At 38.7% G+C, this 24,300-nt stretch overlaps 2 protein-coding genes across 2 annotated transcripts in view; both read left to right on the top strand.

Annotated features, from left to right (window-relative positions):
• The window catches only part of frem2a (FRAS1 related extracellular matrix 2a), a 64,548-nt gene extending 50,298 nt beyond the window's left edge, over positions 1 to 14,250 (top strand). Inside the window, exons 7-24 of the mRNA XM_042009116.1 lie at positions 821 to 970; positions 1,071 to 1,280; positions 2,403 to 2,600; positions 2,878 to 3,042; positions 3,300 to 3,482; positions 4,836 to 4,966; positions 5,358 to 5,516; positions 6,333 to 6,636; positions 8,645 to 8,776; positions 9,047 to 9,378; positions 11,495 to 11,687; positions 11,796 to 11,921; positions 12,070 to 12,197; positions 12,297 to 12,431; positions 12,514 to 12,640; positions 12,918 to 13,105; positions 13,210 to 13,356; positions 13,467 to 14,250. Of these exons, the coding sequence (XP_041865050.1) occupies positions 821 to 970; positions 1,071 to 1,280; positions 2,403 to 2,600; positions 2,878 to 3,042; positions 3,300 to 3,482; positions 4,836 to 4,966; positions 5,358 to 5,516; positions 6,333 to 6,636; positions 8,645 to 8,776; positions 9,047 to 9,378; positions 11,495 to 11,687; positions 11,796 to 11,921; positions 12,070 to 12,197; positions 12,297 to 12,431; positions 12,514 to 12,640; positions 12,918 to 13,105; positions 13,210 to 13,356; positions 13,467 to 14,000 (3,542 nt within the window). The 3' untranslated portion in view covers positions 14,001 to 14,250. The remainder of the gene's footprint in view (positions 1 to 820; positions 971 to 1,070; positions 1,281 to 2,402; positions 2,601 to 2,877; positions 3,043 to 3,299; positions 3,483 to 4,835; positions 4,967 to 5,357; positions 5,517 to 6,332; positions 6,637 to 8,644; positions 8,777 to 9,046; positions 9,379 to 11,494; positions 11,688 to 11,795; positions 11,922 to 12,069; positions 12,198 to 12,296; positions 12,432 to 12,513; positions 12,641 to 12,917; positions 13,106 to 13,209; positions 13,357 to 13,466) is intronic.
• Positions 14,251 to 16,779: 2,529 nt separating this feature from the next.
• Positions 16,780 to 22,931, top strand: trim47 (tripartite motif containing 47). Its single transcript, XM_042009138.1, has 8 exons — positions 16,780 to 16,999; positions 17,414 to 17,625; positions 18,834 to 18,879; positions 19,015 to 19,110; positions 19,816 to 20,040; positions 20,307 to 20,329; positions 20,428 to 20,549; positions 20,972 to 22,931. The coding sequence occupies exons 1-8, from the start codon at positions 16,817 to 16,819 to the stop codon at positions 21,499 to 21,501; spliced, it is 1,437 nt and encodes a 478-aa protein (XP_041865072.1). The 5' UTR covers positions 16,780 to 16,816; the 3' UTR covers positions 21,502 to 22,931.
• The last annotated feature ends 1,369 nt before the right edge of the window (positions 22,932 to 24,300 follow it).

Here is a 24,300-nt window from a genome sequence, read left to right as displayed (position 1 = left end):
CTTTAACCTGTTAAAAGCACCAGCATTGAAGCACCATTTTAATTTACCTCCTAATACCTGAATACCTGAATACACAATAGAAATATGAAAGCTTAATAAAAACCTTTATTTCTAAGCCTAAAAGCCGTTTGACAGCTTAATCTCTAAGACTTGATTGTAAATTATTGCTTTTGTCCTAACATTTATTAGCATTTTTCATCAAATTGTGGGTCATTTGATATTAAAATAGCAACAACATATGAAACACACTCATGTTGCCTCAGGCTCTAATAGGAGAGGCATGTTAACATTGCATCATACCGAATTAATAAGTGTAATACTATTATGTTGTCGAAAAAGCACATGCTGGGAAATAATTACACCCTCTCTGTTTAGTGTGAATGAGCTCAGGCAAATAATGCAGCACTGATATTGTGTGAAAGGGCAAAAAACAATTAACAGTGAGGTCTGGAAGAGAGGCCAGGAAAGGTTAGACCACCCAGCAGTTTAACGACAGACTAATGAGCTGTGGCTTTTTGACCTCTGGCTTTACAAATGAGTCATGCTTGACTTCGAGTGTCTGCTGCCAGGTCGAGGTTAAAGCAACCTGAGACAGTAAAAAAGAAAAAGCCTACATTTACCCTGGTCTTCAAAGCTCCTCAAGTATTTATTTAGTCACAGGGTTTGAAGTTTATTGCATGATGTCAAACTTACTTAAAGTGCATTAGCACATACATTTATTAACAAGAATTATAAGCAGAGCTAACAGCAAAACCAAAAATTCATAATGGAGAACATGCAGTTTTTGCTAATTGCATTTTTTCTTGTATCTACTCTGCAGCTCCGGTATTTTACTTCGGGGAGGTAGAGTATTATGTGGATGAGAGTGATGGATATGTGGAGATCAAAGTATGGAGGACAGGAACTGATCTCTCCAAGACCGGGACCGTGACCGTCCGCTCTCGCAAGGCCGAGCCTGTCTCTGCGGAGGGTAAGCTCTCATAATTTACCATCCATTAAAATCTGCATCTTCCTGATTTTTTTTTCTTTTTCACCACCAACCTTCATTCTGTTTTCTGCTCATCTTCAAGCCGGAATTGACTATGTGGGCATCAGTCATAACTTGGACTTCGCCCCTGGTGTCAGCATGCAGACATTCAGGGTCACCATTCTGGATGATCTAGGACAACCAGAGCTGGAGGGAACTGAGAGTTTTGAGCTAATCCTACGAATGCCAATGAATGGCATCCTGGGAGAACCTGGAAAGTCAACAGTCTTCATCAATGACTCAGTGTCTGACTGTAAGTGATCTGACTTACCTGTAATTATTTATAATAAAGGTCTGATTTGTTTTTCCTTTTTATTTGTATATGTGATACAAAAAGAATGCAATCAATGCGGTGTTAATGTCAGTCCCTAATAACTGCTTACCCTTACCACCAATCAAATGGCCACCCACTCACTAGACTTACATAACTGATTTCAAAACAGTTGCTGTAGACATATCAAAAAGGTAAACACAAAGGAAAAGCGGACTAAAGAACCAAAATGTCCAAACACTCTTTACAACTAAAATGTTAAATGTTTGGATTATTTAACTTGTTTCCATTCCTCTGTGAATTTCAAGAAATTTCAAAGTAAGCCTCCAAACAGAGTATTTCATCTTCTGTATTTTGAGATATTGTATGATCTCTTTGATGCAGTGAATATGGGGAGGATTGAGAGGGTCTTGCTACTCGTGCAGTTCAGTCATCTGGCCAGTAGTTTACAGAGGAAACAGGATGACACACTTGTAGTTGCTCAGAGATGCAGCCTGTGGTGTAACACCAAATAAAGCAGCAAGGGGGAATTATGTGTGGATGAAGTGTGGCTCCTCCTGCACAAAATATGTTACACATTTGATCATTCATGGAGATTATAAGATGTATCCAGCTCATATTTGAGATCAGCTGATTTCTTTTTTCTATGTCAGCAGCTTTACAGCGTTACATTACTCTATTTTTGTGAAATGTCTTGACAGGTAATAGGTGAATTGTCATTTTTTAAAGACTTCTATATGCTCAGAGGTTCATTCCTGAAGAGTTTCAGGGTGCATGACTCTCTCTCTATTTATTAGTACCAACAGATCTTCACCTATATGCGTAGCTTACTTAGCACACTGACCTGGTCATTCAGCTTAAACCTGCATTCCACACAGGAGATGGAGCCGCCATGTAAGGCACTGTCCCACAAGCCTTAGAAGGTATTAATGTTGAGTCCCACTTTACAAAATACAATAAAGAACCTGGTTACTTCTTCGTAACTGTGCAGTAAGAGTTCCACAGCATTGATCACCATCACTGTTGTTGTGATTTGCTTTTGTACATCAGTGAGGGAGAATGTATCATGTGTATGCATAACTTAACCATCCTTTTAACCAACAGTACCAAAGGTCCAGTTCCGTGAGCCTGTTTACATTGGAGAGGAAAGTGATGGTCAGATAAGAGCAACAGTGTACCGCAGTGGTGATATCAGGCACAAATCCTCCATTCGCTGTTACACACGTCAGGGTTCTGCACAAGTTGCCCTTGACTTTGATGAACGACCAAACACTGATGCATCTATCATCACCTTCTTACCAGGTATGTCAGACTTATCTCCTTTTTTTGTATTTTGTGTAGCAGGAGGGATAACATCTTTTTAAATAGGAAATAGCTTCTTCTAGATTTTTTTTTTTTTTTTTTTGCTATACACTAAGGGCAAACATTTTCCTGACTATAACCAAACTGAATGAGGGGAATGGTTGAGGTGTTCCTTATTGATATGACATTAAATCCTGTTCTAAAATTGGTTTAACTTATTTATTCCTTTCTTTCACTCTAAAGCATTGTTAACATGTCATGTTGGTGTACTGTTTAGATGAGGTGGAGAAGCCATGTATTCTGTCTCTGGTTGATGACACGGTGTACGAGGAGGGCGAAGAGCTGCGGCTGGTGTTAGGCAACCCGAAGAGCAGCACACAGTTTGGCGCATCAGTGGGCGCTCTGAATGAGACTGTGGTGAAAATCAAGGACACAGCTGATAGTAAGTGAGATGTGGAGAGGGAGAGAGTAGTAGAGAAAAATCAGGATTTACATGCAGCAAGATAAGTTCATCAGTGCCTGAATATTTTAGGCAGATGTTTATGAATCATAGCCACAACTATGCCACAAAGTATCCCTGTTTTTAATCCCTAATGACCTAAAGAAATGATTAATAGCGAGATAATTAAAGTTTTATGTCCATAATCAAACGGCTTGTTAACATTTTATCCAATTTTCTCCCTTTCTTTGTGTCTTTAGAACCCATCATTCGATTTTTGGAAACCAAGTTCAGTATTGGTGAACCAAAGGAAGCTGGCACTGTGGCAACTGTCAGGATCCCGGTGGTGCGCGTGGGCGACACATCGAAAGTGTCAGTGGTTCGTGTTCACACTAAAGATGGGTCAGCTATCTCTGGAGAGGACTACTACCCCGTGTCTCAAGGTATGTCTTCCATATATAGTATATATATGATAAAAGACCAGAGTTCTCCCCAGTCCATCACAACTGCTGTTGCTGGAGAAAAACATGAACATGAACTTGGATTGTAGAGCATATCCAAGCCTTTCTTAATTCTGTCATAATAAAAATTTTCCTGACTTAGAAGGACCAGGCTCTGAGTGCCAGGACTATGCAGCCAGTATAATTTAGGAATTTATTAATTTAAGTCAAAACAATTAATCATTTGTTTCACAAACAGTACTGAGGAGATGAAGGGAAACAGTGGCTCTGGGAAGGTTCTCTGAAGGTTAGTTTCAACGTGCTGAAAATCCTGTTCAATCGCTTGTTGAAAGTCAGCCATTTCTGCAGGGGTTCTACCTCTCAAAACCTCCATCTACCTCCCGAGGCCACAAGCTGCAGAGCCCTCGTTTGCTGCATTGTCCTCCCTGCATTTCGCCCCTATCATCACATTTGATAGGCTTCTTATTGGGAAAACAATTTTTTAAATATTTTTCTATAATTGTTTTGCCATATCAATTTCTTTATTAAACCATTTTTATGTTTTTGTATTTATTTCTGATTTTGTCTCCTCCATATCAGTAATGGTCCAAACTTTATCCTGATTTGCTTCTGGCTAATAACAGAAACTAGTGTGAAAAGGGCTCCCTGGAGGGTTCTGTAAGTAATGAAAGTGAACCTGAGGGTGTATTTTTGCAAGGGTTGTTAATTTCTAATTGTGTCCCAAATTGGGAAAGGTAATTTCTGCAGTAGTTTTAAATAGAATTTCAGTATTTTTCACACTTTTTAAAAACAAGGTGAAGTCCTTCTTTCTATCCATTCAGTTTTAAAACAGTGAACCTTCCTCAGATTAATCAAGACTTGAAATATTTGGATGGATACATCTAACCTTTTTAAACCATACTTGCCTACCCAGCATTCAAGTTTCACAGCACTTTTGAATTATACAGTGGTGAATTTCTCATTTTGCAGAAAAAACTCAGCAGCACATTTCTTATGTAAAGCTCTGTTACTTACCTTGCAAAGAGACGGACCACCTTTGGCACTATGCAAATAGAAACCTGAAATGCTTTTTTTGTTAAGTGATATGTTTCTCTGAGGAGGTAAAACAGGAATTGCTCTAATCTGAAATGTTTATTTTTTATTCCTTGAGGGCATCTACATTCAGCAGAGAAGAGAGAAGTATGACCTCGATGACATGTGTTTTTATTGCTACAAAAATATAATCAACACAGAGACTGATGCATTACTTTTGCACTTTTAATAATGATTTGTGCTGCATTGTATGTCATATCTACAGTTAATCAGCTGAATTTATAACTGTTTGTGTGTACCCAGATATTGAATTCAAACAGGGGGATAAGCAACACAACGTAGAGGTGGAGGTGCTATTTGATGGTGTCAGAGAAATGAGGGAAGCCTTTACCCTCCATCTCAAGCCTGATGAAAACATGGTGGCTGAAACTCAGGTGAGATGCATCCTTATTTTCTATTATCCCATTATAATCACAGACAATGCTGTTTTTAAAAGTACAAATGGAAAAAAAGTGTTTCAGTTTTGACCTATATTTATCCAGGTCAGTCCCAATGAGATTAGAGAGCTCTCTTTCGAGGGCTTGCTGACCAGACAACAGCAGCATTTTACTGTTTTGAAAACATTTCATGATACATAGAGGATTATTTAAGACAGCACAGAAATGCAAGTGTGTGTTCAAAAGCGATCAGACAGAAATAGGAGGTAACTGAAAGGAGAAGATAGCTGGAATATTATAGAACACATTCATTGATTATTATAGAAGATGTTAGCAAACACCTGCGTCAGAAATACTCATCAGTCTTATAACTATTTTTCTGGAACAGATGACTAAAGTTATAGTTTACATCGAGGAGTCCAACAGTATGGCTGATGTCACCTTCCCCTCCTTGCCTCATGTTGTGTCTCTGCTCCATTATGATGATGTCACCAGAACATCAGACAACCTCCATCCACCAGCGGGCTACCCAGTCATCTGTGTCACAGTGAGTCAAACAGTGTTCAGGGACATGAAGATAAATTTGGATTATGGATTAATAGAACTGCTTACTTAACTAAAAAAAAAAAAAAAAAAAAAAGTACAGTCTAGCAACAAACCCCACATCTTACAGTTTAATCTGCTGTATTTTTGCCTTCTAAGTCATTTTGGAAAACATTTCCCCCCTGGACTCAAGTTAAACTGTCCTCCAGGTTTTGGCCAGCCTGCCATTAAAACACACATCACACAATTTAGCAGACCACGATCGTCCTCATCCTCACACACCAGAGAGTCACTTCCACTCTTGAAAACAGGCTCAGTGAGACCCTTAAATGGATTCTTGGGATGTGTTAAGTTATTTGCTCCTTGGGTGACTGCTGCATGTGGCCGGGACCGTGCTTGTGTGTGAGTGTGAGAGTGTATGTGTGTATATTTTGATGCACTGTGGTCAGCTGTGTAGGAGGCTCCCTGAGGAGACTAAATAAAGTAGTCCTGTCAGAAAAAACAGAAAAAAAGTGTTGAGTTCTGCACCAGGAGGCTAAGTGTCAACAAGTTTTAAAGAAAATCCACAAAAACTCTTTTAAGCTTTCTTCCTCATCCATTTTCTTTAGCTTTCTTATTATCAAACAGCTAATTGTTGAGCATTCAGTTATGAAAGTGAAACACACTGTAACATCTGGATTTTCTTGGCAACAGTCACATACTTGTTTGAATTCTGATCCTCTATCTCCATCTGTCCTCTGGCATTTGCTGTATCTTTCCCATCTCTCTGCTGTCCCTGCACACCCACCCACTCCTGCTGTGCTCTCTATCCATCCTCCAGGCTTGCAACACAAAATACCCAGACTATGACAAGACTGGCTCTATCTGTGTCAGCGAGCACATCAACAACACCTTGACCCGCTACCGCTGGCTCATCAGTGCCCCCGCTAGCCAAGACGGCGTCACCAGTCCCATGAGGGAGGTGGACTTTGACACGTTCTTTACGTCCTCCAAGATGATCACATTGGATTCAGTCTACTTCCAGGCAGGCTCCAGGGTCCAGTGTGCCGCTAGAGCTGTTAATTCTAATGGGGATGAGGGTTTAGAGCTCAGCAGCTCCATTGTCACCATCAGCCAGGAGGAAGGTGAGAGTTGAAGAATGAATAAACCCCATGCTGTGCATTTTCATTTCTCTAGAGGAAGACTCATGCAGGGATTTGGCCTCATGTTGTTTTGTAGAAGGGCTTTGGTCCTCATGCATCATGAATCTTCTTCTTTTGAATGAACAGAACCTACAGTACAGTACAGCCATACATACTTAACAGGTAACCTGTCATATTTCTGTATAAATATAAACCAAAGCATCACCAGATTTGTATCAGATGTCCTGAAAGTCTATGCAAAGATCCAAATTTAACATACGGAGCAAAAATATAATCACCTAGTCTTTTAGTTACTGGGAAATCCAATATCAAAATCTGTGAGTGTCAGTCTGATGTGTTAGCATTTTGTGGGACCTCCTTGTACAATAACAATAACATAAAATATTGAATGGAGGTCAATACTTTAACTTGGTTTTTATATATATTCTTTAAGTTTATCCATTGGAAACCCTTATTTGGTAGAACAGCAATGTACTTTGTGTTGTTGTCTTGTTGTAAAACAGATGTCCTGACAGTTTTACTCCAGAGTTGCTAGTTATATGAAGAATTCTCAATTTACCTAAAGAAGTGAAAGATATTCTGGCTTTAATGCAGTGCAGCAGACTCAAATCATGACACTACCACCACCATAGTTCACAGATAAGGTTCATATGCTGGAATGGAGTGTGGATTCTTTCTCTAACCATTACACCTGACTGTCTAAACAGACAAATTCTGCTTTGGTCTTGTCCATCACAAAACAGTTTTCCAGCAGACTTCTGGTTTGTCCACTTGCTCTCAGCAAATCTGAGACACAAAGCAATGTTATTTCTAGATAGCAGTGCCTTTCTCCTTGCAAACCTGTCATGCACACATAAGTAGTTCAGTGCTCTCCAGAAGGTGGACTTTTGCACATGAACATTAGTTTATGTAAGATGTACTTACACATTACTATCTACACTTTTGGTACCTACCTACCTGTTTTTGAAATTGTTCATGTTAGTTAACCACTCCTAGAGAGTAACAAGGAGTGGTAAATAATGTCCTCAGTTTGTCTATAATCTGACTGAGGTCCAAAATCTTTCACCATTTTGAGCCTAAGCACCTCTTTTCTGAGAACTTCATAAATCTCCTTTTTTGTGCAGTAAAGCACTTCCAACTTGTGAAGACATCAGACATTGGCATATACACATTTTGTTTTAATTAAACAGGGTACCTAATTGTCATCTTATAGAATGAAATTGCCTGACTCTGATTTCTAATTAACTGCTACTCCTCCACACATTTAGTCACTCACAGATGTGTGTATATATTATAAAAGGTTATTTTTCTTCTTGTTCATTGGAGTTCTCTTCATCTTCTTTTGGGGCTTCTGCAAATATCACCACATGTCTCCATCTATATTTTAGATAGCAGTAATGCATGATAATTTAGGTCATTTTATACAGAAATATAGAAAAGTCTAATAAGGTTGCAGATTTTCAAGCATCTCCCACAACTGAAGAGTTTATCTAATTTCATTTAATAAGTAAAAATGCATCATATTTAAGAAGTTTAAGCTAATGGCACAAGCATCATACTCACTTCTTACAACAGCCCCAGTAAACTGTAACCCAGTGCTGCTTCAAGCTCTGTGCTTCAACAATGGGTCAGAGCTATCATTCATTTTTCAAAATGAAAAAAAACTTGCTCTTTTGCTGTTGCTATGCACTTATGCTGCACTCGTTCCACCTACACATCCTGAATATAACAAGTTTAGACTTGCAGTCTGGGTGGTTGCATGGTTTTCCTACAAGAAGGGAAATTGCTACCTTACTCAGTAATAGTTAAGCCAGGTAACGGGAAAAATGTTTTTAACAGTATGATAAATGTAAAAAAATAGCTAAACGTGGATTTAATAACTTGTAGCTGTAGATGCATTCATGACATTAAAAATCATTTTTTTCCTCAAAGTCCTTGATTGTGTCCTTGAGTTAAATTTTTTTTCCCTCTGCTCTTCTGTCACCATGAGGCATGTGTCAACCACGTAAGATGGGAACTGTTGGTGCTGAACCATTCTCTGCCAAGTTACGCTACACTGGAGCCGATGACCCCAAACTCCCCAACCTCATCAAAGTGACTGTCACCATGCCTCACATAGATGGTAAGTTGGAGATGGAAGCAGGACTGGGTCAACAGATGAAGAGAAGTGTAATGAAGGGTGTGTAATGTTCACATTTGGGGATACTCTGGAGCACAAAGGCCAAAACACACACTAAGCCTGGTTATTTCAAACCCCACGGTAGAAACCTTCCAGTTGTCGTTTTCTTCTTGATTTTCCCCTTCTATTGCTTCTCTTAGCTGTTTGAATAATCATTCTTCTTAGTATCAAAGATGACTGTCAAAACTTGAGGCTTATCTCTTTGGCTTGCAGGCATGCTTCCAGTAATCTCCACTCGCCCCCTCATGAACTTTGACTTGACTCTCAGTCCTGATGGAACCCGCATTGGAAACCACCGCTGCTCCAACTTACTCGACTTCAGTGAGGTCACCACAGGTCACGGGTTCATCACTGCCTCAATGCGCAACCCTCAGAGCATGGGAGACTCTGTGCCCTATCAGTTCAGCGGGTCTCTGCGTGGAAACAGCACGCTACGCTTCTACAGGAACCTCAACCTGGAAGCTTGTCTCTGGGAGTTTACCAGCTACTACCACATGTCTGAGCTGCTCACTGACTGTGGAGGGACCATAGGGACAGACGGACAGGTGTGTAACCTCAGTTCACAACGTAAAAATTCCAGCCTAGGGTTTGTCTGTGCAACTGTTCGTGTGCGTTTGTGTCTACTATGTGTATGCTCTGGCCTGTATGCTGAGTTTATTTACAGTCCTCTGAATGAGAAGGGCATGCAGACAGAGCGGCACCATATCTGTTTGCCTGCATTTTATGTCTCATTCACTGCATGTTTGTTTGTGTGTGTTTGCCAGCTCTGTACACCAGTGTGAGATAGACAGTTTTTAGTGTGGAAGTACACACATGCCCAGGAAAACACCCACACTCAAACAAAGTATCTCCAACCTGCCAGTCATTCTCATAATGCTCACAACTGACATCAGCATTGAAGCTTTCATTCACATGAAAGGTGTAAAAACTGTGAAAGGAAAACACTATTTGGAGTCTTTAGTAGCCACAACAATAACCTGTTAATGTTTATTTCAGCACATTATGCTGCTAAATTTGGACATTGTGATGTCTCCTAGATCCTCACAAACGTCCCCTTTCTGTTTACTGTTGTTGCATCATTGCAGCAGATGTTGCAAGTGTTATAGTTTTATTCACCGGAGCTGCACTATTCTACTGTGTGTTGTTTTTTGTGGGCTGGGACTCAGACCCTTGGTCCTTTGCTCCATGTCCTGCTGCGATTTTCTCATCCTCCAACCTTTGATCTATGAGCTTCTTTCTGCTGATCAGACTGCTGAATCTGTGTCATTTAGTTTTTTTTTTTTGAGAGAGAGAGAGAGAGAGAGAGAGAGAGAAAGAAAGAAAGAAGACAGAGATAGTGAGGAAGAGAGAGAGAGAGAAAGGAGGTGGAGAGGAAGTAAAAATATACTTGTCCCCAGATAAAAACTACTTGCACGCATGAGTTTCACATGATGTGCATCATCCACCAGATCTCAAATCCTATTCGTTAAGTGCGATCACTGTCTCTGAGGTCAAGAGTTTATTCTCCAGAAGGGTTGGGGGTGGTTGCAGTGACTATTTTGTGCTTCCACCAAGGTCTACAAATAAATTGAAACTGAGTAATTAAATAATCTACTTGGTAATGCTGGAATTTATATTTAATTCTCCACAAGTTAAGCAAATACAAATATGAACCTCACTCCCCATCTTTATTCTGTCCCTGTTAGTATAAATTTTATCTAGACAGTGTTTTCTTAAGTTATGCCTTCATAAAAAGCTAGTGTCGAGCTAGTTTGTTTTGCTTGACATAAGAAGTAGATCCTCTTTGTTAAGAAAGATATTATACCAGAGTATATACTGAGATGTGTGTATGTCCTTCACCAATGAAGAATCTGTGATTCATTGTTTTTCCATTTATTTTCTCAAGTTTGGTAATCAGGTATGCAAATTAACACATTTTCTGACTTTGTTAAAGAAAGATAATGTTGTGCAATTTCAGGCAATTAGTTCAAATTTGTGGATGACATATTATAGCCTAAATCTTTCAAATTAGAAAAAAAAAATAAATAAAAAAAAAGGTGAGGAGAGACACCTGGTGGTGACTTTCTGGAACTACATGTAAGCGTTGCATTAATTGTTTTCCAAAATTTTAAATTAATTAATAATTATTTTAAGTACTCATTTGTTTATTTTGTTTAAAATCTGCTGAAACAACAGATTGTATGCACATGATCAAATAATCTGTTTTATTCTTGGGTCACGTTTGTGCTTCGTCTGTGATCAACATGGAGTTTTTTTTTCAATGCTTAGAAAACTTAAACCTATACAAGAAAAATAAATCATGATTAATAGTATAAGTCTACATCACTGCCCACTTTGGATTTGTCTGTAGAACCCAGGAAGAAAATTCTGCATTTGAATAACACTGAGTAGGAGTGAAAGAGTTCAAACATCTTGTGGAGGAGAACACTATGTTCATCTTCTCAACACTTATTTTAGCGTTCTGACCTGCAGCAGCTCCTGCATCTCAAAGAATGTTAGCATTTTTGTCAAAACCTTTTAACCAACAAACACATGTCATATATCTTTTATACAATTATTAACCAAACAAAACCATACATAGTAATGTCAGCCTACTCTTGTTTGGCTTGTATTTGCATGACAAATTAGAAACACTCATTGCCCTCTGTAACATCCTTGCAGGTGCTGAACCTGGTCCAGTCCTACGTGACCCTGCGTGTACCTCTTTATGTGTCTTATGTGTTCCACTCCCCCGTGGGCACTGGTGGCTGGCAGCACTTTGATTTACAGTCAGAGCTGCGCCTCACTTTTGTTTACGACACTGCTATTCTCTGGAGGGATGGCATCGGCAGCCCACCACAGGCAGAGCTACAGGGTAAGTTCCCATGACAGAGAGAAGATTATGCTTTGTGTTTCATGAAGACACAACAGTTCCTGTAAAGTTTTGTGTGCTTGCATGTTTTTTTTTTCCTTCTTCTTTCAGGTTCATTGTATCCTACAAGCATGCGTATCAATGAGCAAGGACGTTTGGTGGTAAACTTCCGAACCAAGGCTAACTTCAGGGGTCTGTTTGTGGAGTCTCATTCTGCAGGCAGATTTAAAAGAGCTGGTGAGACTGACATGTTGTGAAAATATTAGTTTTTCAGCTCTTCAAAAGTTTCACATGAGCTGAAGATAAGGAGAAATAGTTTCTGTTGTGAGTACCTCTAATTTTATACTCAGTCTTTGTAATAAAACTTCACTCAAAATTTCTTTAGCAACCTCCATGTCATCCATGGTTCTGAGTGTGGACCACCCTGGCCTGACATTTAACCTAACCTTAGTGAGGAGTGAGCCCACCTATAACCAACCAGTCCAGCAATGGACCTTCATCTCTGACTTTGCAGTAAGACAGCCTTTTTTCTTTACCCTGAAACATAACTTGAGAGAGTTACCAAGGGGGCAAGCAGGTGCAAACTGATGTTTTTAAATGTGTCCCATACAGGTGAGAGATTATTCTGGGACCTACACAGTGAAGCTGATTCCCTGTACAACAGCCCAGAACCTGGAATATACTGTGCCACCTGTCTGCAGTCCAAGAGAGCCAGTCACGTTTGACCTTGACATTAGATTCCAGCAAGTAAGAGAGTCTTACATTAGAGGATTGTGTTTTCATCCACAGTTCTCTATGTTCTTCACTTACTTACCAGCTTCTTGTTTAGGTGAGCGACCCAGTTGCAGTGGAATTCAGTCTGAACACTCAGATGTTCTTGCTGTCCAAAAGGAGCCTTTGGCTTTCCGATGGATCCATGGGCTTTGGTCAAGAGAGTGATGTAGCTTTTTCTGAGGGTAAGGCGTTATAATTTCTGGTTTTGTTTTTGTTTGTTTTTTTTTACATTTCAGGAAAACACAGGGTTGCATTTGTGCTAGTAAAGCATATATGATATAAATGATGATACAGTTTTGAATCATTTTGCCAACCCACCATGGTAAATGTTACATTAAAAAACTGAAGTTGAAAAACAATAAGTGACCTTGGTTGGCAGCAAAAGTGAAAACAGGCAACATTAATAAATGCTAAATAATTCTAAGGATTTTGTATTCAAACATTCTTAACCCTATCCAGGTGATACGATATACGGCCGTGTCATGGTGGATCCTGTGCAGAATCTGGGGGATTCTTTCTTCTGTAGTATTGAGAAGGTGTTCCTCTGTACTGGTGCTGATGGATATGTACCGAAGTATAACCCGACCAAGTTTGAATTTGGCTGTCTGGCTGACTCCCCATCACTGCTTTACAGATTCAAGATTCTTGTGAGTATATTTAGGTTTTTAATGTTAAAAAAGTGAGATACTGTAAAAGAGCTTCTTCTTTACTTCCTTTGTTTGTTTGTTTATTTTTTTTCTCACCTCACCAGGACAAGGCTCAACCAGAGACTCAGGCACGTATGTTCGGTGATGTCAGTTTTAATGCTGTACTTGCAGTCGATGATCCGTTAGCTTTGTCTCTGGTTAGACAACCAGGGTCTGATGGCTTCAGACTGGATTCTACAGCTATGTTCCAGGTATTATTTATTTATTATCATCTAATCAGCTATAATAATTAACTTTTTGAATTTTTTATTTTGTCCTTAAATGGAAAAAACAAACTTTAAGTCTAATTTTGTGTTCCCAGGTTGCTGCAGGCCGTGAATGGTACATACACACTATTTACACAGTTCGTTCCAAAGAGAATGCTAACAGAGGCATTGGGAAGCGCAGCCTAGAGTACCACTCTTTTGTTTCAACAAGCAACAGCCTTATAATGAAAGACCATCGCTGGAGGAGGTCAGCTGCTGATAAAATCCCAGTGATCGCTGAAAATATCGGAATAGACAGTAATCGTGGTACCAACATTATGCACATCGCCTTGGACCGCAGCAAACGGAGGTCAGGCGGGTCAAATGAGCTGTTGGCTGGTCGGCTGGAACCAAGTGGGCTCAATGCAGAGGAGGAAGAGGAAGGTCTGGTGACTGTGGTAGGGGCACTGGTGGGTCTGCTGCTGACTGTCCTGATTATTGTCACCATTGCACTGGTGGTGAGAGCCAGACAAAGGGATGGAAAGGAGGGATGGAGAGATGGGGTGCAGGAGGTGGTGAAGGGATCTGTGAGTACTGAGCCCATGTTGGTGGTGAGGATGCAAGACTGCCACAATAGCTCAGAGGTTTGAGCAATGAATGCATGGATGGACATGTGGGACATGTGAGGTTTTTTTTTATAATTTTGGGGGATTTTCTTTTTTTTTTAACTGGTATTAAATTGATTTCATAACACCAAAAATTAATATTCATCAAATGTGTTGTTAAGTACGCCTGGTATTGGTTGTAATTGTAACATATTAAATTCATTCAAGAGCAAACGGCACAACATTTTTAATTACTGTTTTTATTTATCATTCCATGTGCTGCTAGTTGTAGTTCCTGTCCTTTCTGCTGGTTTAATGGTATAAGGTCCCATTAACCTGGAGTACACTACTCATAAAGCAAAGGTCATTTGGGTTACCGACCAACTACCGACTACTACCGATACAAAAGCCCAGCATCTGTTCTATCATCTCATTTACTTTCCTCCAAGATATGAATTTAAATTTAGTATTGATTTTGAAAATAAAAGCTGTATATTGGACTTTTGCAGCTATGCCGCATGAGTACATTAGTGTTCATTCTGGGATGAATTGTCTCTTTGAAACAATAAATTTGTTGTGAAATATTTCCTGAGGCAGCCATTCTGGATTAAACGGTCTTTAATGGGAAAATACAAAAACAAGATGAGACTTGTTTATAATCTGTGAACTAATTATCTCCTGGATATGAAGACAGCTACTGATACAACATGTTTTGAACCAGATAAGCATCATGTCATTTTTCACTGTATCTACTTTTCTTTGTTTATCCAACAGGAGGATGAGGAATGTTTTTTAACATATATTTTTTATTGTTTTGCTGCCTCATTAAGATGTCTCACAATGATCTTTTTTTTATAATACTGTATTTCATGTTGTAGTAATTCACTTATTTACTTTATTGTGAGTTTACAGTTCACCGTGGTTTTATATACCATACTCAGTATTGTCAATCCACTATGTGGTTCTGTGATATCATAATTATTCAACTTAGAAAGAGGGTGATGTTTAAAAACACTGGTTGATGTTTGTAAAAAGACACTCATCTCAGGAGTTATTTCTTTTATGGGCTCTAAGTTGGAATTCAATTTACTGTTAAGTGAGGAGAATCTTTGCATACTTACATTTAACTTCTGTGTTACATAACTAAGTTTGGTGCTGTAAACATGCATATTATGGATCCATTTAAACAATATGACTCCTGTTCTTTTCATATTACTTGTGCTGTGCATCATATTCGTGTTTCCACTTATTTTTTTCTTTCTTTTTTTAAACAATGCAAACAAAAGAGCTGCTTACACATCACCATGGCAAATGTTACATCTGAGCCACTTTGTATGATTTCATAATTTCCTTGATATCAATTGTGACATTTATTGTTTGTGTGTATTGTTAAGCCTCTGCTATAAGTATACAACATGTTGAGATCAGTGTTCCTCTTATATGTCCAGTGTGCATCTTATTATGGTGCTCTTAGACATTACTGTATAATTATTTCTGATATTTATCAGGGTTAGCTGCTGTGTTGGTGGACATGAGTTGGAACCAGCTGAGGTATCAATCAGTGAGGGATGTGAGGATTTAAAAGCAAGCTGAAACCCAGCTGAGTTTCTTTTCATGGCCCTGATGAATTTGGAAATAACACCGCATCTGACAGCTAATGCACTTTTTTTCGTATCACATTCTTCACATGTCAATACAAGCTATGCAATGTAATGTACACTCCACAGCCAGTCACCCCAACCTGTACGACAATTTCAGCACAATCAAACTTGATATTCACTTTGTGTGTCTTTTTATGAATAGATTTTTATGTATATGTAATTGAAATAAATATTGTTTACTGGTGTGTGCTCTTAGGCTTTTTTCTTGCTTTGTTTTGTTTTTCTGTTCTTATGAGTGTTTATACAGAGATTTATGGACTTAATACAATTTCAGCAATAAGGCCTGAACACCTGACTGGACTTCAGTGATTTGAAACTGGAAATATTGGAGACTATTATCTGAGAGCTATACAAAAACTCTACACTCATCCCCATGTGGGTGGTCTGTCCTTATTTCAAGCTCATCCTCCTCTACTAGGGGCCAGGGAACCTGAGGGTTCTTCACAATTTCTTAACTGTCAGGACAGCACTCTTCTCTGATGGTGTTTGTGGGATCTGTTGGAGCCACTCTCCCAGTTTGGAGATCAGAGCCCTGAGTGCTCTGACTACCGCTGGTACTAATGTTGCATTAATTCCCATATCTTTTCAGCTTCCTCCTTCAGCTCTTTTCTCAGCTTTTCTTCTTCATTCTTCTTGATATTGTTGTCTTTCAGGGTTTTTACATCTAGCATTGCTTTCCTCTGCTATTAACCAGTACAATGTCCAGTTGGTTTACCTTCACCAATTTAACAGTGTGGATCTATAAATTATTATTATTATTATTATTATTATTATTATTATTATTATTATTATTATTATTATTATTGCAATTTTCTTGGTAGTGTATGTATATGTATCGAATCACACAAACAAAACTAACAATAGTCTAGACTATAGATGTATTACTTTTCCAAGGTTTTGTTTCATAGCATAATCAGATTATATCCCTAAATTAGGCTTTTCTTGAATGAAAACTAACACGCCCAAACTTTATTTTTCCATCGTGCAAACTCCTGAACAAAAAAGATTACATTTAAAAAATAGTAATTACATGAAACCACTACAAAACTAAATTTGAAGATTAATGTAATTTTATTTCAACGCAAGTACGAATGCAAAATGTGATTGGTTAAGACAGAGAATGACGCACCACAAATATGCCCCGTTTCCTCCCTCCTCTTCACTCACTTCCTGCATCGGCATCATTGTTGGATTGTAAATATGGCGACCGCTGGAGCAGCTGGAGAAGATCTGAAGAAAGAGCTCACGTGTGCTATTTGCTTGGACTTCTTCAAAGACCCTGTCATACTGAAATGTGGACATAATTTCTGTAGATTTTGTATCTGCATGCACTGGGATGAAAATGGCGGAGACTACGGGTATCAGTGTCCTCAATGCCGGACGGTAAGTTGATGATAACGACATCCGCATTTACTGCCGTGTTTATTTGGCAAATATTTTCTACAGTTGTGACAGCATTACTGAAGTCGGCGGAGTTAAGGCTCATCCAATGGTAGTCATTTCAGATAAAAATAGATTAATATATAATTTAGATATAATGTTGCTGTTATTGTTAAAGTGTTCATGGGTAAATCAGACTGGCTGGTTGGCTGTTGGTCTTTGAAAAATAACATTTAGCTAGGCGGTGTTGTCCCTGGCTGCAGTTGCTATGATAGCTGGCTAGCTGGTTTTAGCTAACTGACGCTAACGCAAAGCCAGCCAACAAGAACTGTTGGCTAAGGGGTTGTTTTCTTTTTTGTTCGTTTAGGCTTAGTTACAAGCAAGTATCTGATCTTTTCAATATATTTGTTCTTCCAGGTGTTCAACAAGAGGAGCTTCACTAAAAACTACCTGGTGCAAAACCTTGTGGCCAAACTGGATGATTTCGAGCATCTGGGGTCTTGTTCTCCTCCGTCTAAGCCCGTTAAAGTAGATGGAAAGTGTGAACAACACGGAGAAGAGTTGAAACTTTACTGCCAAACTGACAAGAGACCCATCTGTGTAGTCTGCAGAGAATCAAGAGCACACAGGTTGGTTGTAATCTTACTTTTTAATTATTTCGTTGCTCTTAATAAGACGTGCAAGACATAGATGCAAGAAACAAGCCTCCTATTAGAAGCAATGTAATCGATGTTTATGTTCCTTATTTCCCTCCCTCCGCCATATTCTGTCGTCTTTGTTCATACGTGAATGTTAAAGTAACCCGGTCTACCTCCAGTTTGCCTGTTACGTTATTTTTGGCTTTGCACAGGCTGTTTTAGAAAAAAAAAATTGGAGAAAAGAATGAAACAGACTAAGTTTATCAGTAATGTACTATTACATCGTTTGTTCCTGTATTAACAAAATTACTTGCATATATCTTTTTTCTTTTTGTTTGTTTTTTTCCTGTAACATTTTGCAAACCCAGTGTCCAGTAATATTTTAAAACAGGAAAAACAGCAGGACATACAACTGTATACATGGGATTTTATTGTGAATCTGCCTAATAATCACACTACAATTTAAAGTTAAAATACAGAAAATGGGGATCCAAGCAGTAATATTCATTACAGTGTATTCACTAACTACAGTATGAACAGGCTGTCACAAACACAGACGTTGTTGTTGTTATCACTGAAATATGTTCCCTCAATTAAACAGGGAGCTATGAGGGAGGGGCTAAACTAAAGGCTAACAGGAAAAGTAGCAAGAATAAAAGTAACATCAACGTGGCAGAGAAGATGGAAATTTCCTCCACAGTGAATCTAGAAACTACCTATAATTTTTTTTTCTACAGCAACCACCTTGTTGGGTTTTTAGTTTGTTGTACTGTTATGTGCTGATTTTCACATTGGAAGCTACTTTTACTGGTGTTAGAGGTATATTTAGGTATTTGGTTAGTTTGTTATTTGTTATGCTTTCTGTTAACTCGCCTTTTTCATGACTGTGACAACCATGCATTCCTTTTGATTTGCAGCCACTAAAATGTGGTTAAGATAAACATGGATCATAGCAAAATTTTAATCATATTTTGTTTAGTCTTATCTTAATCGGAGGACATGTGGTGCCAAAGTGTGCGATATTTAACAGCCGTTTTGCGTATTTTACTAGGCTACATGTCAGAGATTCAGTGGGTTGGGGGAAGGGACGGAGGAGGAAAAAGAAAGGAGGAGACATCTGTATTTCTAAGAAAGCTTCCGAGGACACCATTGGAGAATTGTTGTGTAACTTCACGGCCTCCATTTCACTGTCATTTCAGACATCATGATGTGGCCCCATTGTCAGAAGTAGTGAATGATATGAAGGTAAGACTAAACCTTTATTGCTAAGCAGAAAAGCAGATTATGACCATTACTACACATCTTTGTCTGTACATAAAATATGTAATTGTTTTATATAGTGTTCTGCTTTGTACATGTGGTTTGGTGTGTTTGTTACAGATTGAGTTGAAAGTGAGACTAATGGAGCTGAACTGGCAGAAAGGTCAATGCATCCAAGTTAGAACAACAGATGAGCGCACTAAAAATGAAGTGCGGGTATGTACTTGGCATTTTTGTCAGCAACGCCTTTGCAGGCCCATTGTCTTTTTTTTCTTTAACCTTTTGTTTTACCAGGCAAAACATTAGGAATATATTCTTATTTACAGTTAGGTCTGGCAAGTATAGTTAGATATGGAGGTGAATGTCCTTGGAGTGTTTTCTAGATGAGAGTGAATCAATGAACATTGCAACAAGTATGTGAAGAAGGCCACTTAATCTGAGAGTAAAGCAAACAGTAATAAGTTCTGAAAGAAGCGTTTGTTAGAAATCGAATTACTGTGGTAGAGTCCAGTTTTTGAAAAGTTCTTTGCAAGCATGTCAGTAGATTGTATGACCATAGTAAAATAAGAGAATGGTCTTTTCGACAATGACATGTTTTGCCTTCAAGTGTGTGTTTTAAGATTGCACTTGCAACATCAAATCCTTCATTTGAAGATTAGATTAGAGTCAACTTTATTGTCATTACACAAATACAGTCACAGGGCAACAAAATTTAGCATCTAACCACAAGTGCAAAAATCAGCAAATGCAGATATAATAAATACATTAACATTATTTACATAGTATAGTATGTCAGCTATTTACAAGTTATTTAAAATGTGGGTTCTACCCATTTAAGTGAGGTCACATTATATTTAAGTCTACAAATTATCACTCTTTTGCCCGTTTAATTCTAATCGTCTAAACTTCTCTATTTTCTAGCTGAAGAAGCAGAGACTCAAAGAAAAGATTGAAGCAGATGTCGGTGCCTTGGTCCAGTTCTTGTTAGATGAGAGAGACTCTCTCCTTGAAAGCTTGGATGCTGAGGAAGTGGCCACCATGGCAGTCATAGAAGACAATCTAAAGATTGTAGAGACAGAAGCATCAGCTGTGGACAAAGCCATTGCGGATATCCATGGGCACATGAGTGCGAAAACTAGCTTCGAGGTCAGTTGAACATATTAACTGTCTAATAGGCAACCGTGATATTTAAGTCTTAGGTAATTAGGATGCAACTGGGGCTTCAGTGGGGTTTGATCAAAAGGATTACACAGTAATTACTGCATAGAACTGATTAACTGTCTAAAACTCTGGAATAAGTTGGTGGTTGCATATACTTTTTATTGGTATGAACCAAAACTTCAGGCGTGAAAATGTTTTGACAGTTTTCTTTACACATTGTGCATAACTTTATTTTTATTTTCCTCCAACAGAGCCTTGCGGAGTCTTTCAATGAGTAAGTTGTTTACTGTTATAAATTTTTTATCAAACATTTAAAGAACTCTTGCTTTTCCTCACTCCCTTTTTTCTTTCAATCTTATGTTTCTTCCCTAGAGCGATTCACTGCAAGCCTTTCACATCCCTCGAGCCAGTTAACTGTTTGCCTGAATTTACAGACTTCTCAGGGCCCCTACAGCTCATCATGTGGAAGAAAATGATGCATGTGCTGCACACCAGTAAGTTTATGCTATGAAACACACACATTGAACATAGCTAACAGTGTTGCTGTTTTTAAGGATAAAATCTGGCAGTACACTTAAAAGGTATTGAAATTGGTTTTAAGTTAAATTAGTGACTGGAGTAGTGTTTTGTTTTTTTCTAACACAGCAAGAACATTCTGGGTTTAGTACTGCTTGTTGGGTTGGAGTTCTTTTAAATGGGAAAAAAAATGCATCAAATTAGATTAATAATTTACAAAGTTGATATTTCTTCTAATCTTCTTTGGATCTGTTACACCAATATAGGCTCCTGATTTGTTGTGTGTAACAGAAATATAGAAATACACAACCATGTCAAGGAGGGAAATTTTATGATGGTGACAGCTCCTAAAATCAGCATCTATCAAGGAGAACTAATCCCTCTCTCTCTTTGTGTGTAGTGCCTCAGAACCTCACTTTAGACCCAGACACCGCTCATGCAAACCTGCTTATCTCAGACTTCGACACCAAAGTAGAGGAGAGTCGTGTTCGTAACCAGGAGCCAGACCTGCCTGGCCGCTTCACCCGGTTCTGTGGGGTCCTTGCCACAGCCCAGTATGCCAGCGGCCAACATTACTGGGAGGTGGACGTGAGGGACAAAGGTGTGTGGTACCTGGGAGTCACCACAGAGTGCAGCAACAGGAAGGGCTTCGTCAGCCTCACTCCCTCCGCAGGATATTGGAGCCTGTGTCTGCAGGACAGGCTTTATGCCAATGAAGAGGACGGGCGCATTCCTGTTGCCGATTACTGGAACTGTCCTCGTGTGGGTGTGTACTTGGACTACGACAAGGGGCGTCTTAGTTTCTATGATGCTGTCACTATGAGGAGGCTGTACATGTTTGACACCTGCTTTGAAGAGCCTGTTTACCCTTTCTTTAGCCCAGGGAAAAATGATCCAGGCAGCAGACTGCAAATATGCCACTATTATTGAGGGCACTACGACAAGTGGTTACATTAAGGTTTTGCCTGTTGGCAAGGCTTCTTCTCATGCTCCAGGCTGGAGTGATGGCGTTATGTTGAGCTTTGAAACATGTATTTTAAGCTTTTGAGCAGTTACTTAATGGTCTTACTTGATCTGAAACATCTGGTTTACACACCAAAACACAAACTAGCCAGGTGTCTTGTCACATCTGGTATAAATTTAGTTATTTCCAACATGGACACACACTGTAGGCACATACCCCTGATTGATGTAGTGAGGGGTTGAAGAGGTGCTTGGTTGTCTGTATCACTGTGTCTGCAGGGTTGCAGATACTCTTGCTGATTAAAGCATATACAGTCCATATCCTGTTAGCAGCCACTATGCCATAGTACTGTACGTTAGCTCATATTAGTTCTAGGTTTTTGCCATGCAGGGTCACTGTTGGGTAGAACTTAAAGAACATATGACAAAATTATCACATTGATAGTAAAGATAAAATTTGGCCCACTTGTCGAGAGATTTCAGCTCTCGTACAATAAATAGATTTCAAAGAGTGAGTGATCAAATGTGGTTGTTTGTGCAAACAAAGAATTTTTATCACAAGCTTTTCAAAAAAACATTTATCTTTTTTTAAAAGTTGTATACATACACACATTTTTGGACTGATGCAATTTCTACTTCTGAGTCACATTTTGCGGCACATTTTTTTTTTTTTTTTTTTTTTTTTTTTTTCTTTTTCTTTCATTTTGTGATACCGAAGGCACGAAGGCATGTTATTTACTTTGGTAAGGACACTCAAACTGGCCAGAACATTTCATCCATCTGTGAGATAAGACTAAGAGTACAATTTTCCAATACTAAAACTGCTAAACATTAGCAAGGGTATGTTGTAATTTAGTATGGGTATGTTGTAGCTTGTAGAAAATTTGCTGATGACATTCCATGAACGACTGTAATTAAGAGCAAAACCTGCTGAATCTGACTAAAATAAAAAGTTAGGGAGTGCTAAGGTTTTTTGTTGTTTGCTTTGTTTTCTATAAAATGCTTCTGACATTTTTTGTCCTGCTTTTTAATATTCTTTATCGTTTAACACACATTTTTATTGTAGAATTCATGTGCACATGTGTTCAGGCATATATCTACATTTTTCCCTTCCTTTGGAAGTGTATGATTTTTTTTTTTTAAATATATATTTACAAGCTATTATTGAGCTGTCGTTTTTAAGTTGGTCCCTTATTTTTAACCATTAGAAATAAAATGTCCTTACAAGTTTCAACTGAAAAGGTGTCTCTTTTGCTTTAAGTATTTGCTGATAAATGTTTTGTCGAAGGCTCTGTATCTTATTGCTGGATTTTATCCATGCATCCAGCTTTGTGTCTTAAAGTGTGACTTGGAAAAATATCTTGTAATTGTTTCAAGATTAAAAGAGTCAAATTATTCCAAATTATTTGTAATGTTTTATTCATTCCTTCCTCTCCAGACAGATGGATGTTCCCTATTTCCAGATAAGATAAACAGATATGTATTATATATAAAATAACATTTTATATGCAGATGATGCCTATGTATATACATTTTCTATATACCTTATAGAAAATTGATACTAATGGATGCCTTTATACAGTTAGCAGATTCATGAAATGCTTGATTGTAATGTGCCAATCTTTTCTTGTAAGTAGCACTTAAGAAAGCTCTAGAAATCCTCAGCCCTGGCTTCTGGGAGCATCTGAATGCAGTCATCCTTGCAGCCTGTTTAGAGGAGACATCAATGCAGTTTTGTTAAGCTGGGGCGAGGAGGAGGTTATTGATGCCTCTGAAGGTGGGGGAGGGCATGGATGTTTTTGACATGAGGGAATGGCAGTAGGGAGGAGAGTTAGTGCCTGCAATGGCCAACTCCTTCACATAGTCATTGAATTCCAGTGGGGGGTGAACTAGAGAAGAGGGAGAGGACTGTTTCTTATGTTCAAGCAGGGGGTAAAGGTCTCCACTTTTGGGTTTCTGATGGGTTGTTTCCTCAAGTTGTTTAGAATCTCCTTGTCTAGACCTTGGCTGAGAAAAGAGGTTATTTTGTTTCAGCTTTTTAACTTGTCTTGTCTCTTGTCCTTGGCAGAAAGAACAGAGTGGTGACACAGAGAGTAAAACAAATGGAGGTGAAGGTTTATTACTGCTTTGATAAGGGAGAGTCTGTCAAAAAGCACCTACGGTCTCAGAAGAAAATTAAATTCTCAGTAAACTGTACTGAGTGCAGGGCATTTGTCATGCTGAACCTACCAGATCCTCCTCTGACTGTTGGATGGAGCTCACTGATAAGCACATTAGTATTCACCAAGCTTAGTTTAGGTGTTGCCGGAAATGTGTGAAATGCCTAGACAATCCATGATGTTTGTAAGGCAATGCTTTATATATGCATTTCAAACATTGTCTATACCCATGCATTGTTTAAAATACCTAGGCATTACAGCGAATGATAAGTACTATCAAGGCAAAGTGTGAAATTATATATAATCCGTATCACTAACCCAAACCCAGTACAATATGATCCATTATCTGTAGTGGAACAACAAACACATTCTTCCACATGGGATAACAAAGATCCTGACATCACTGTCGGGAGTCTCTATACTCTCTATACTTGTGCCAGTTTGCGTTTTGGCATTGTACAATAATGACTAGGTATTCATTACAATGCTGGATTCACAGTGTTGTTTTAGGACCTCTGATTACTGTTTTGCAATATAAACTATTTTTTCTACAGGGTGCACAGCCATATATCCTGGCACTCTTTCCTTCAGATCAGTGACCTTTGGG

Source organism: Melanotaenia boesemani, chromosome 15 (assembly GCF_017639745.1).
Source record: "Melanotaenia boesemani isolate fMelBoe1 chromosome 15, fMelBoe1.pri, whole genome shotgun sequence".
Lineage (NCBI taxonomy): Eukaryota > Metazoa > Chordata > Actinopteri > Atheriniformes > Melanotaeniidae > Melanotaenia > Melanotaenia boesemani.
The sequence above is the reverse complement of the archived record's forward strand: the minus strand, read 5'-3'. Positions and strand labels throughout refer to the sequence as shown.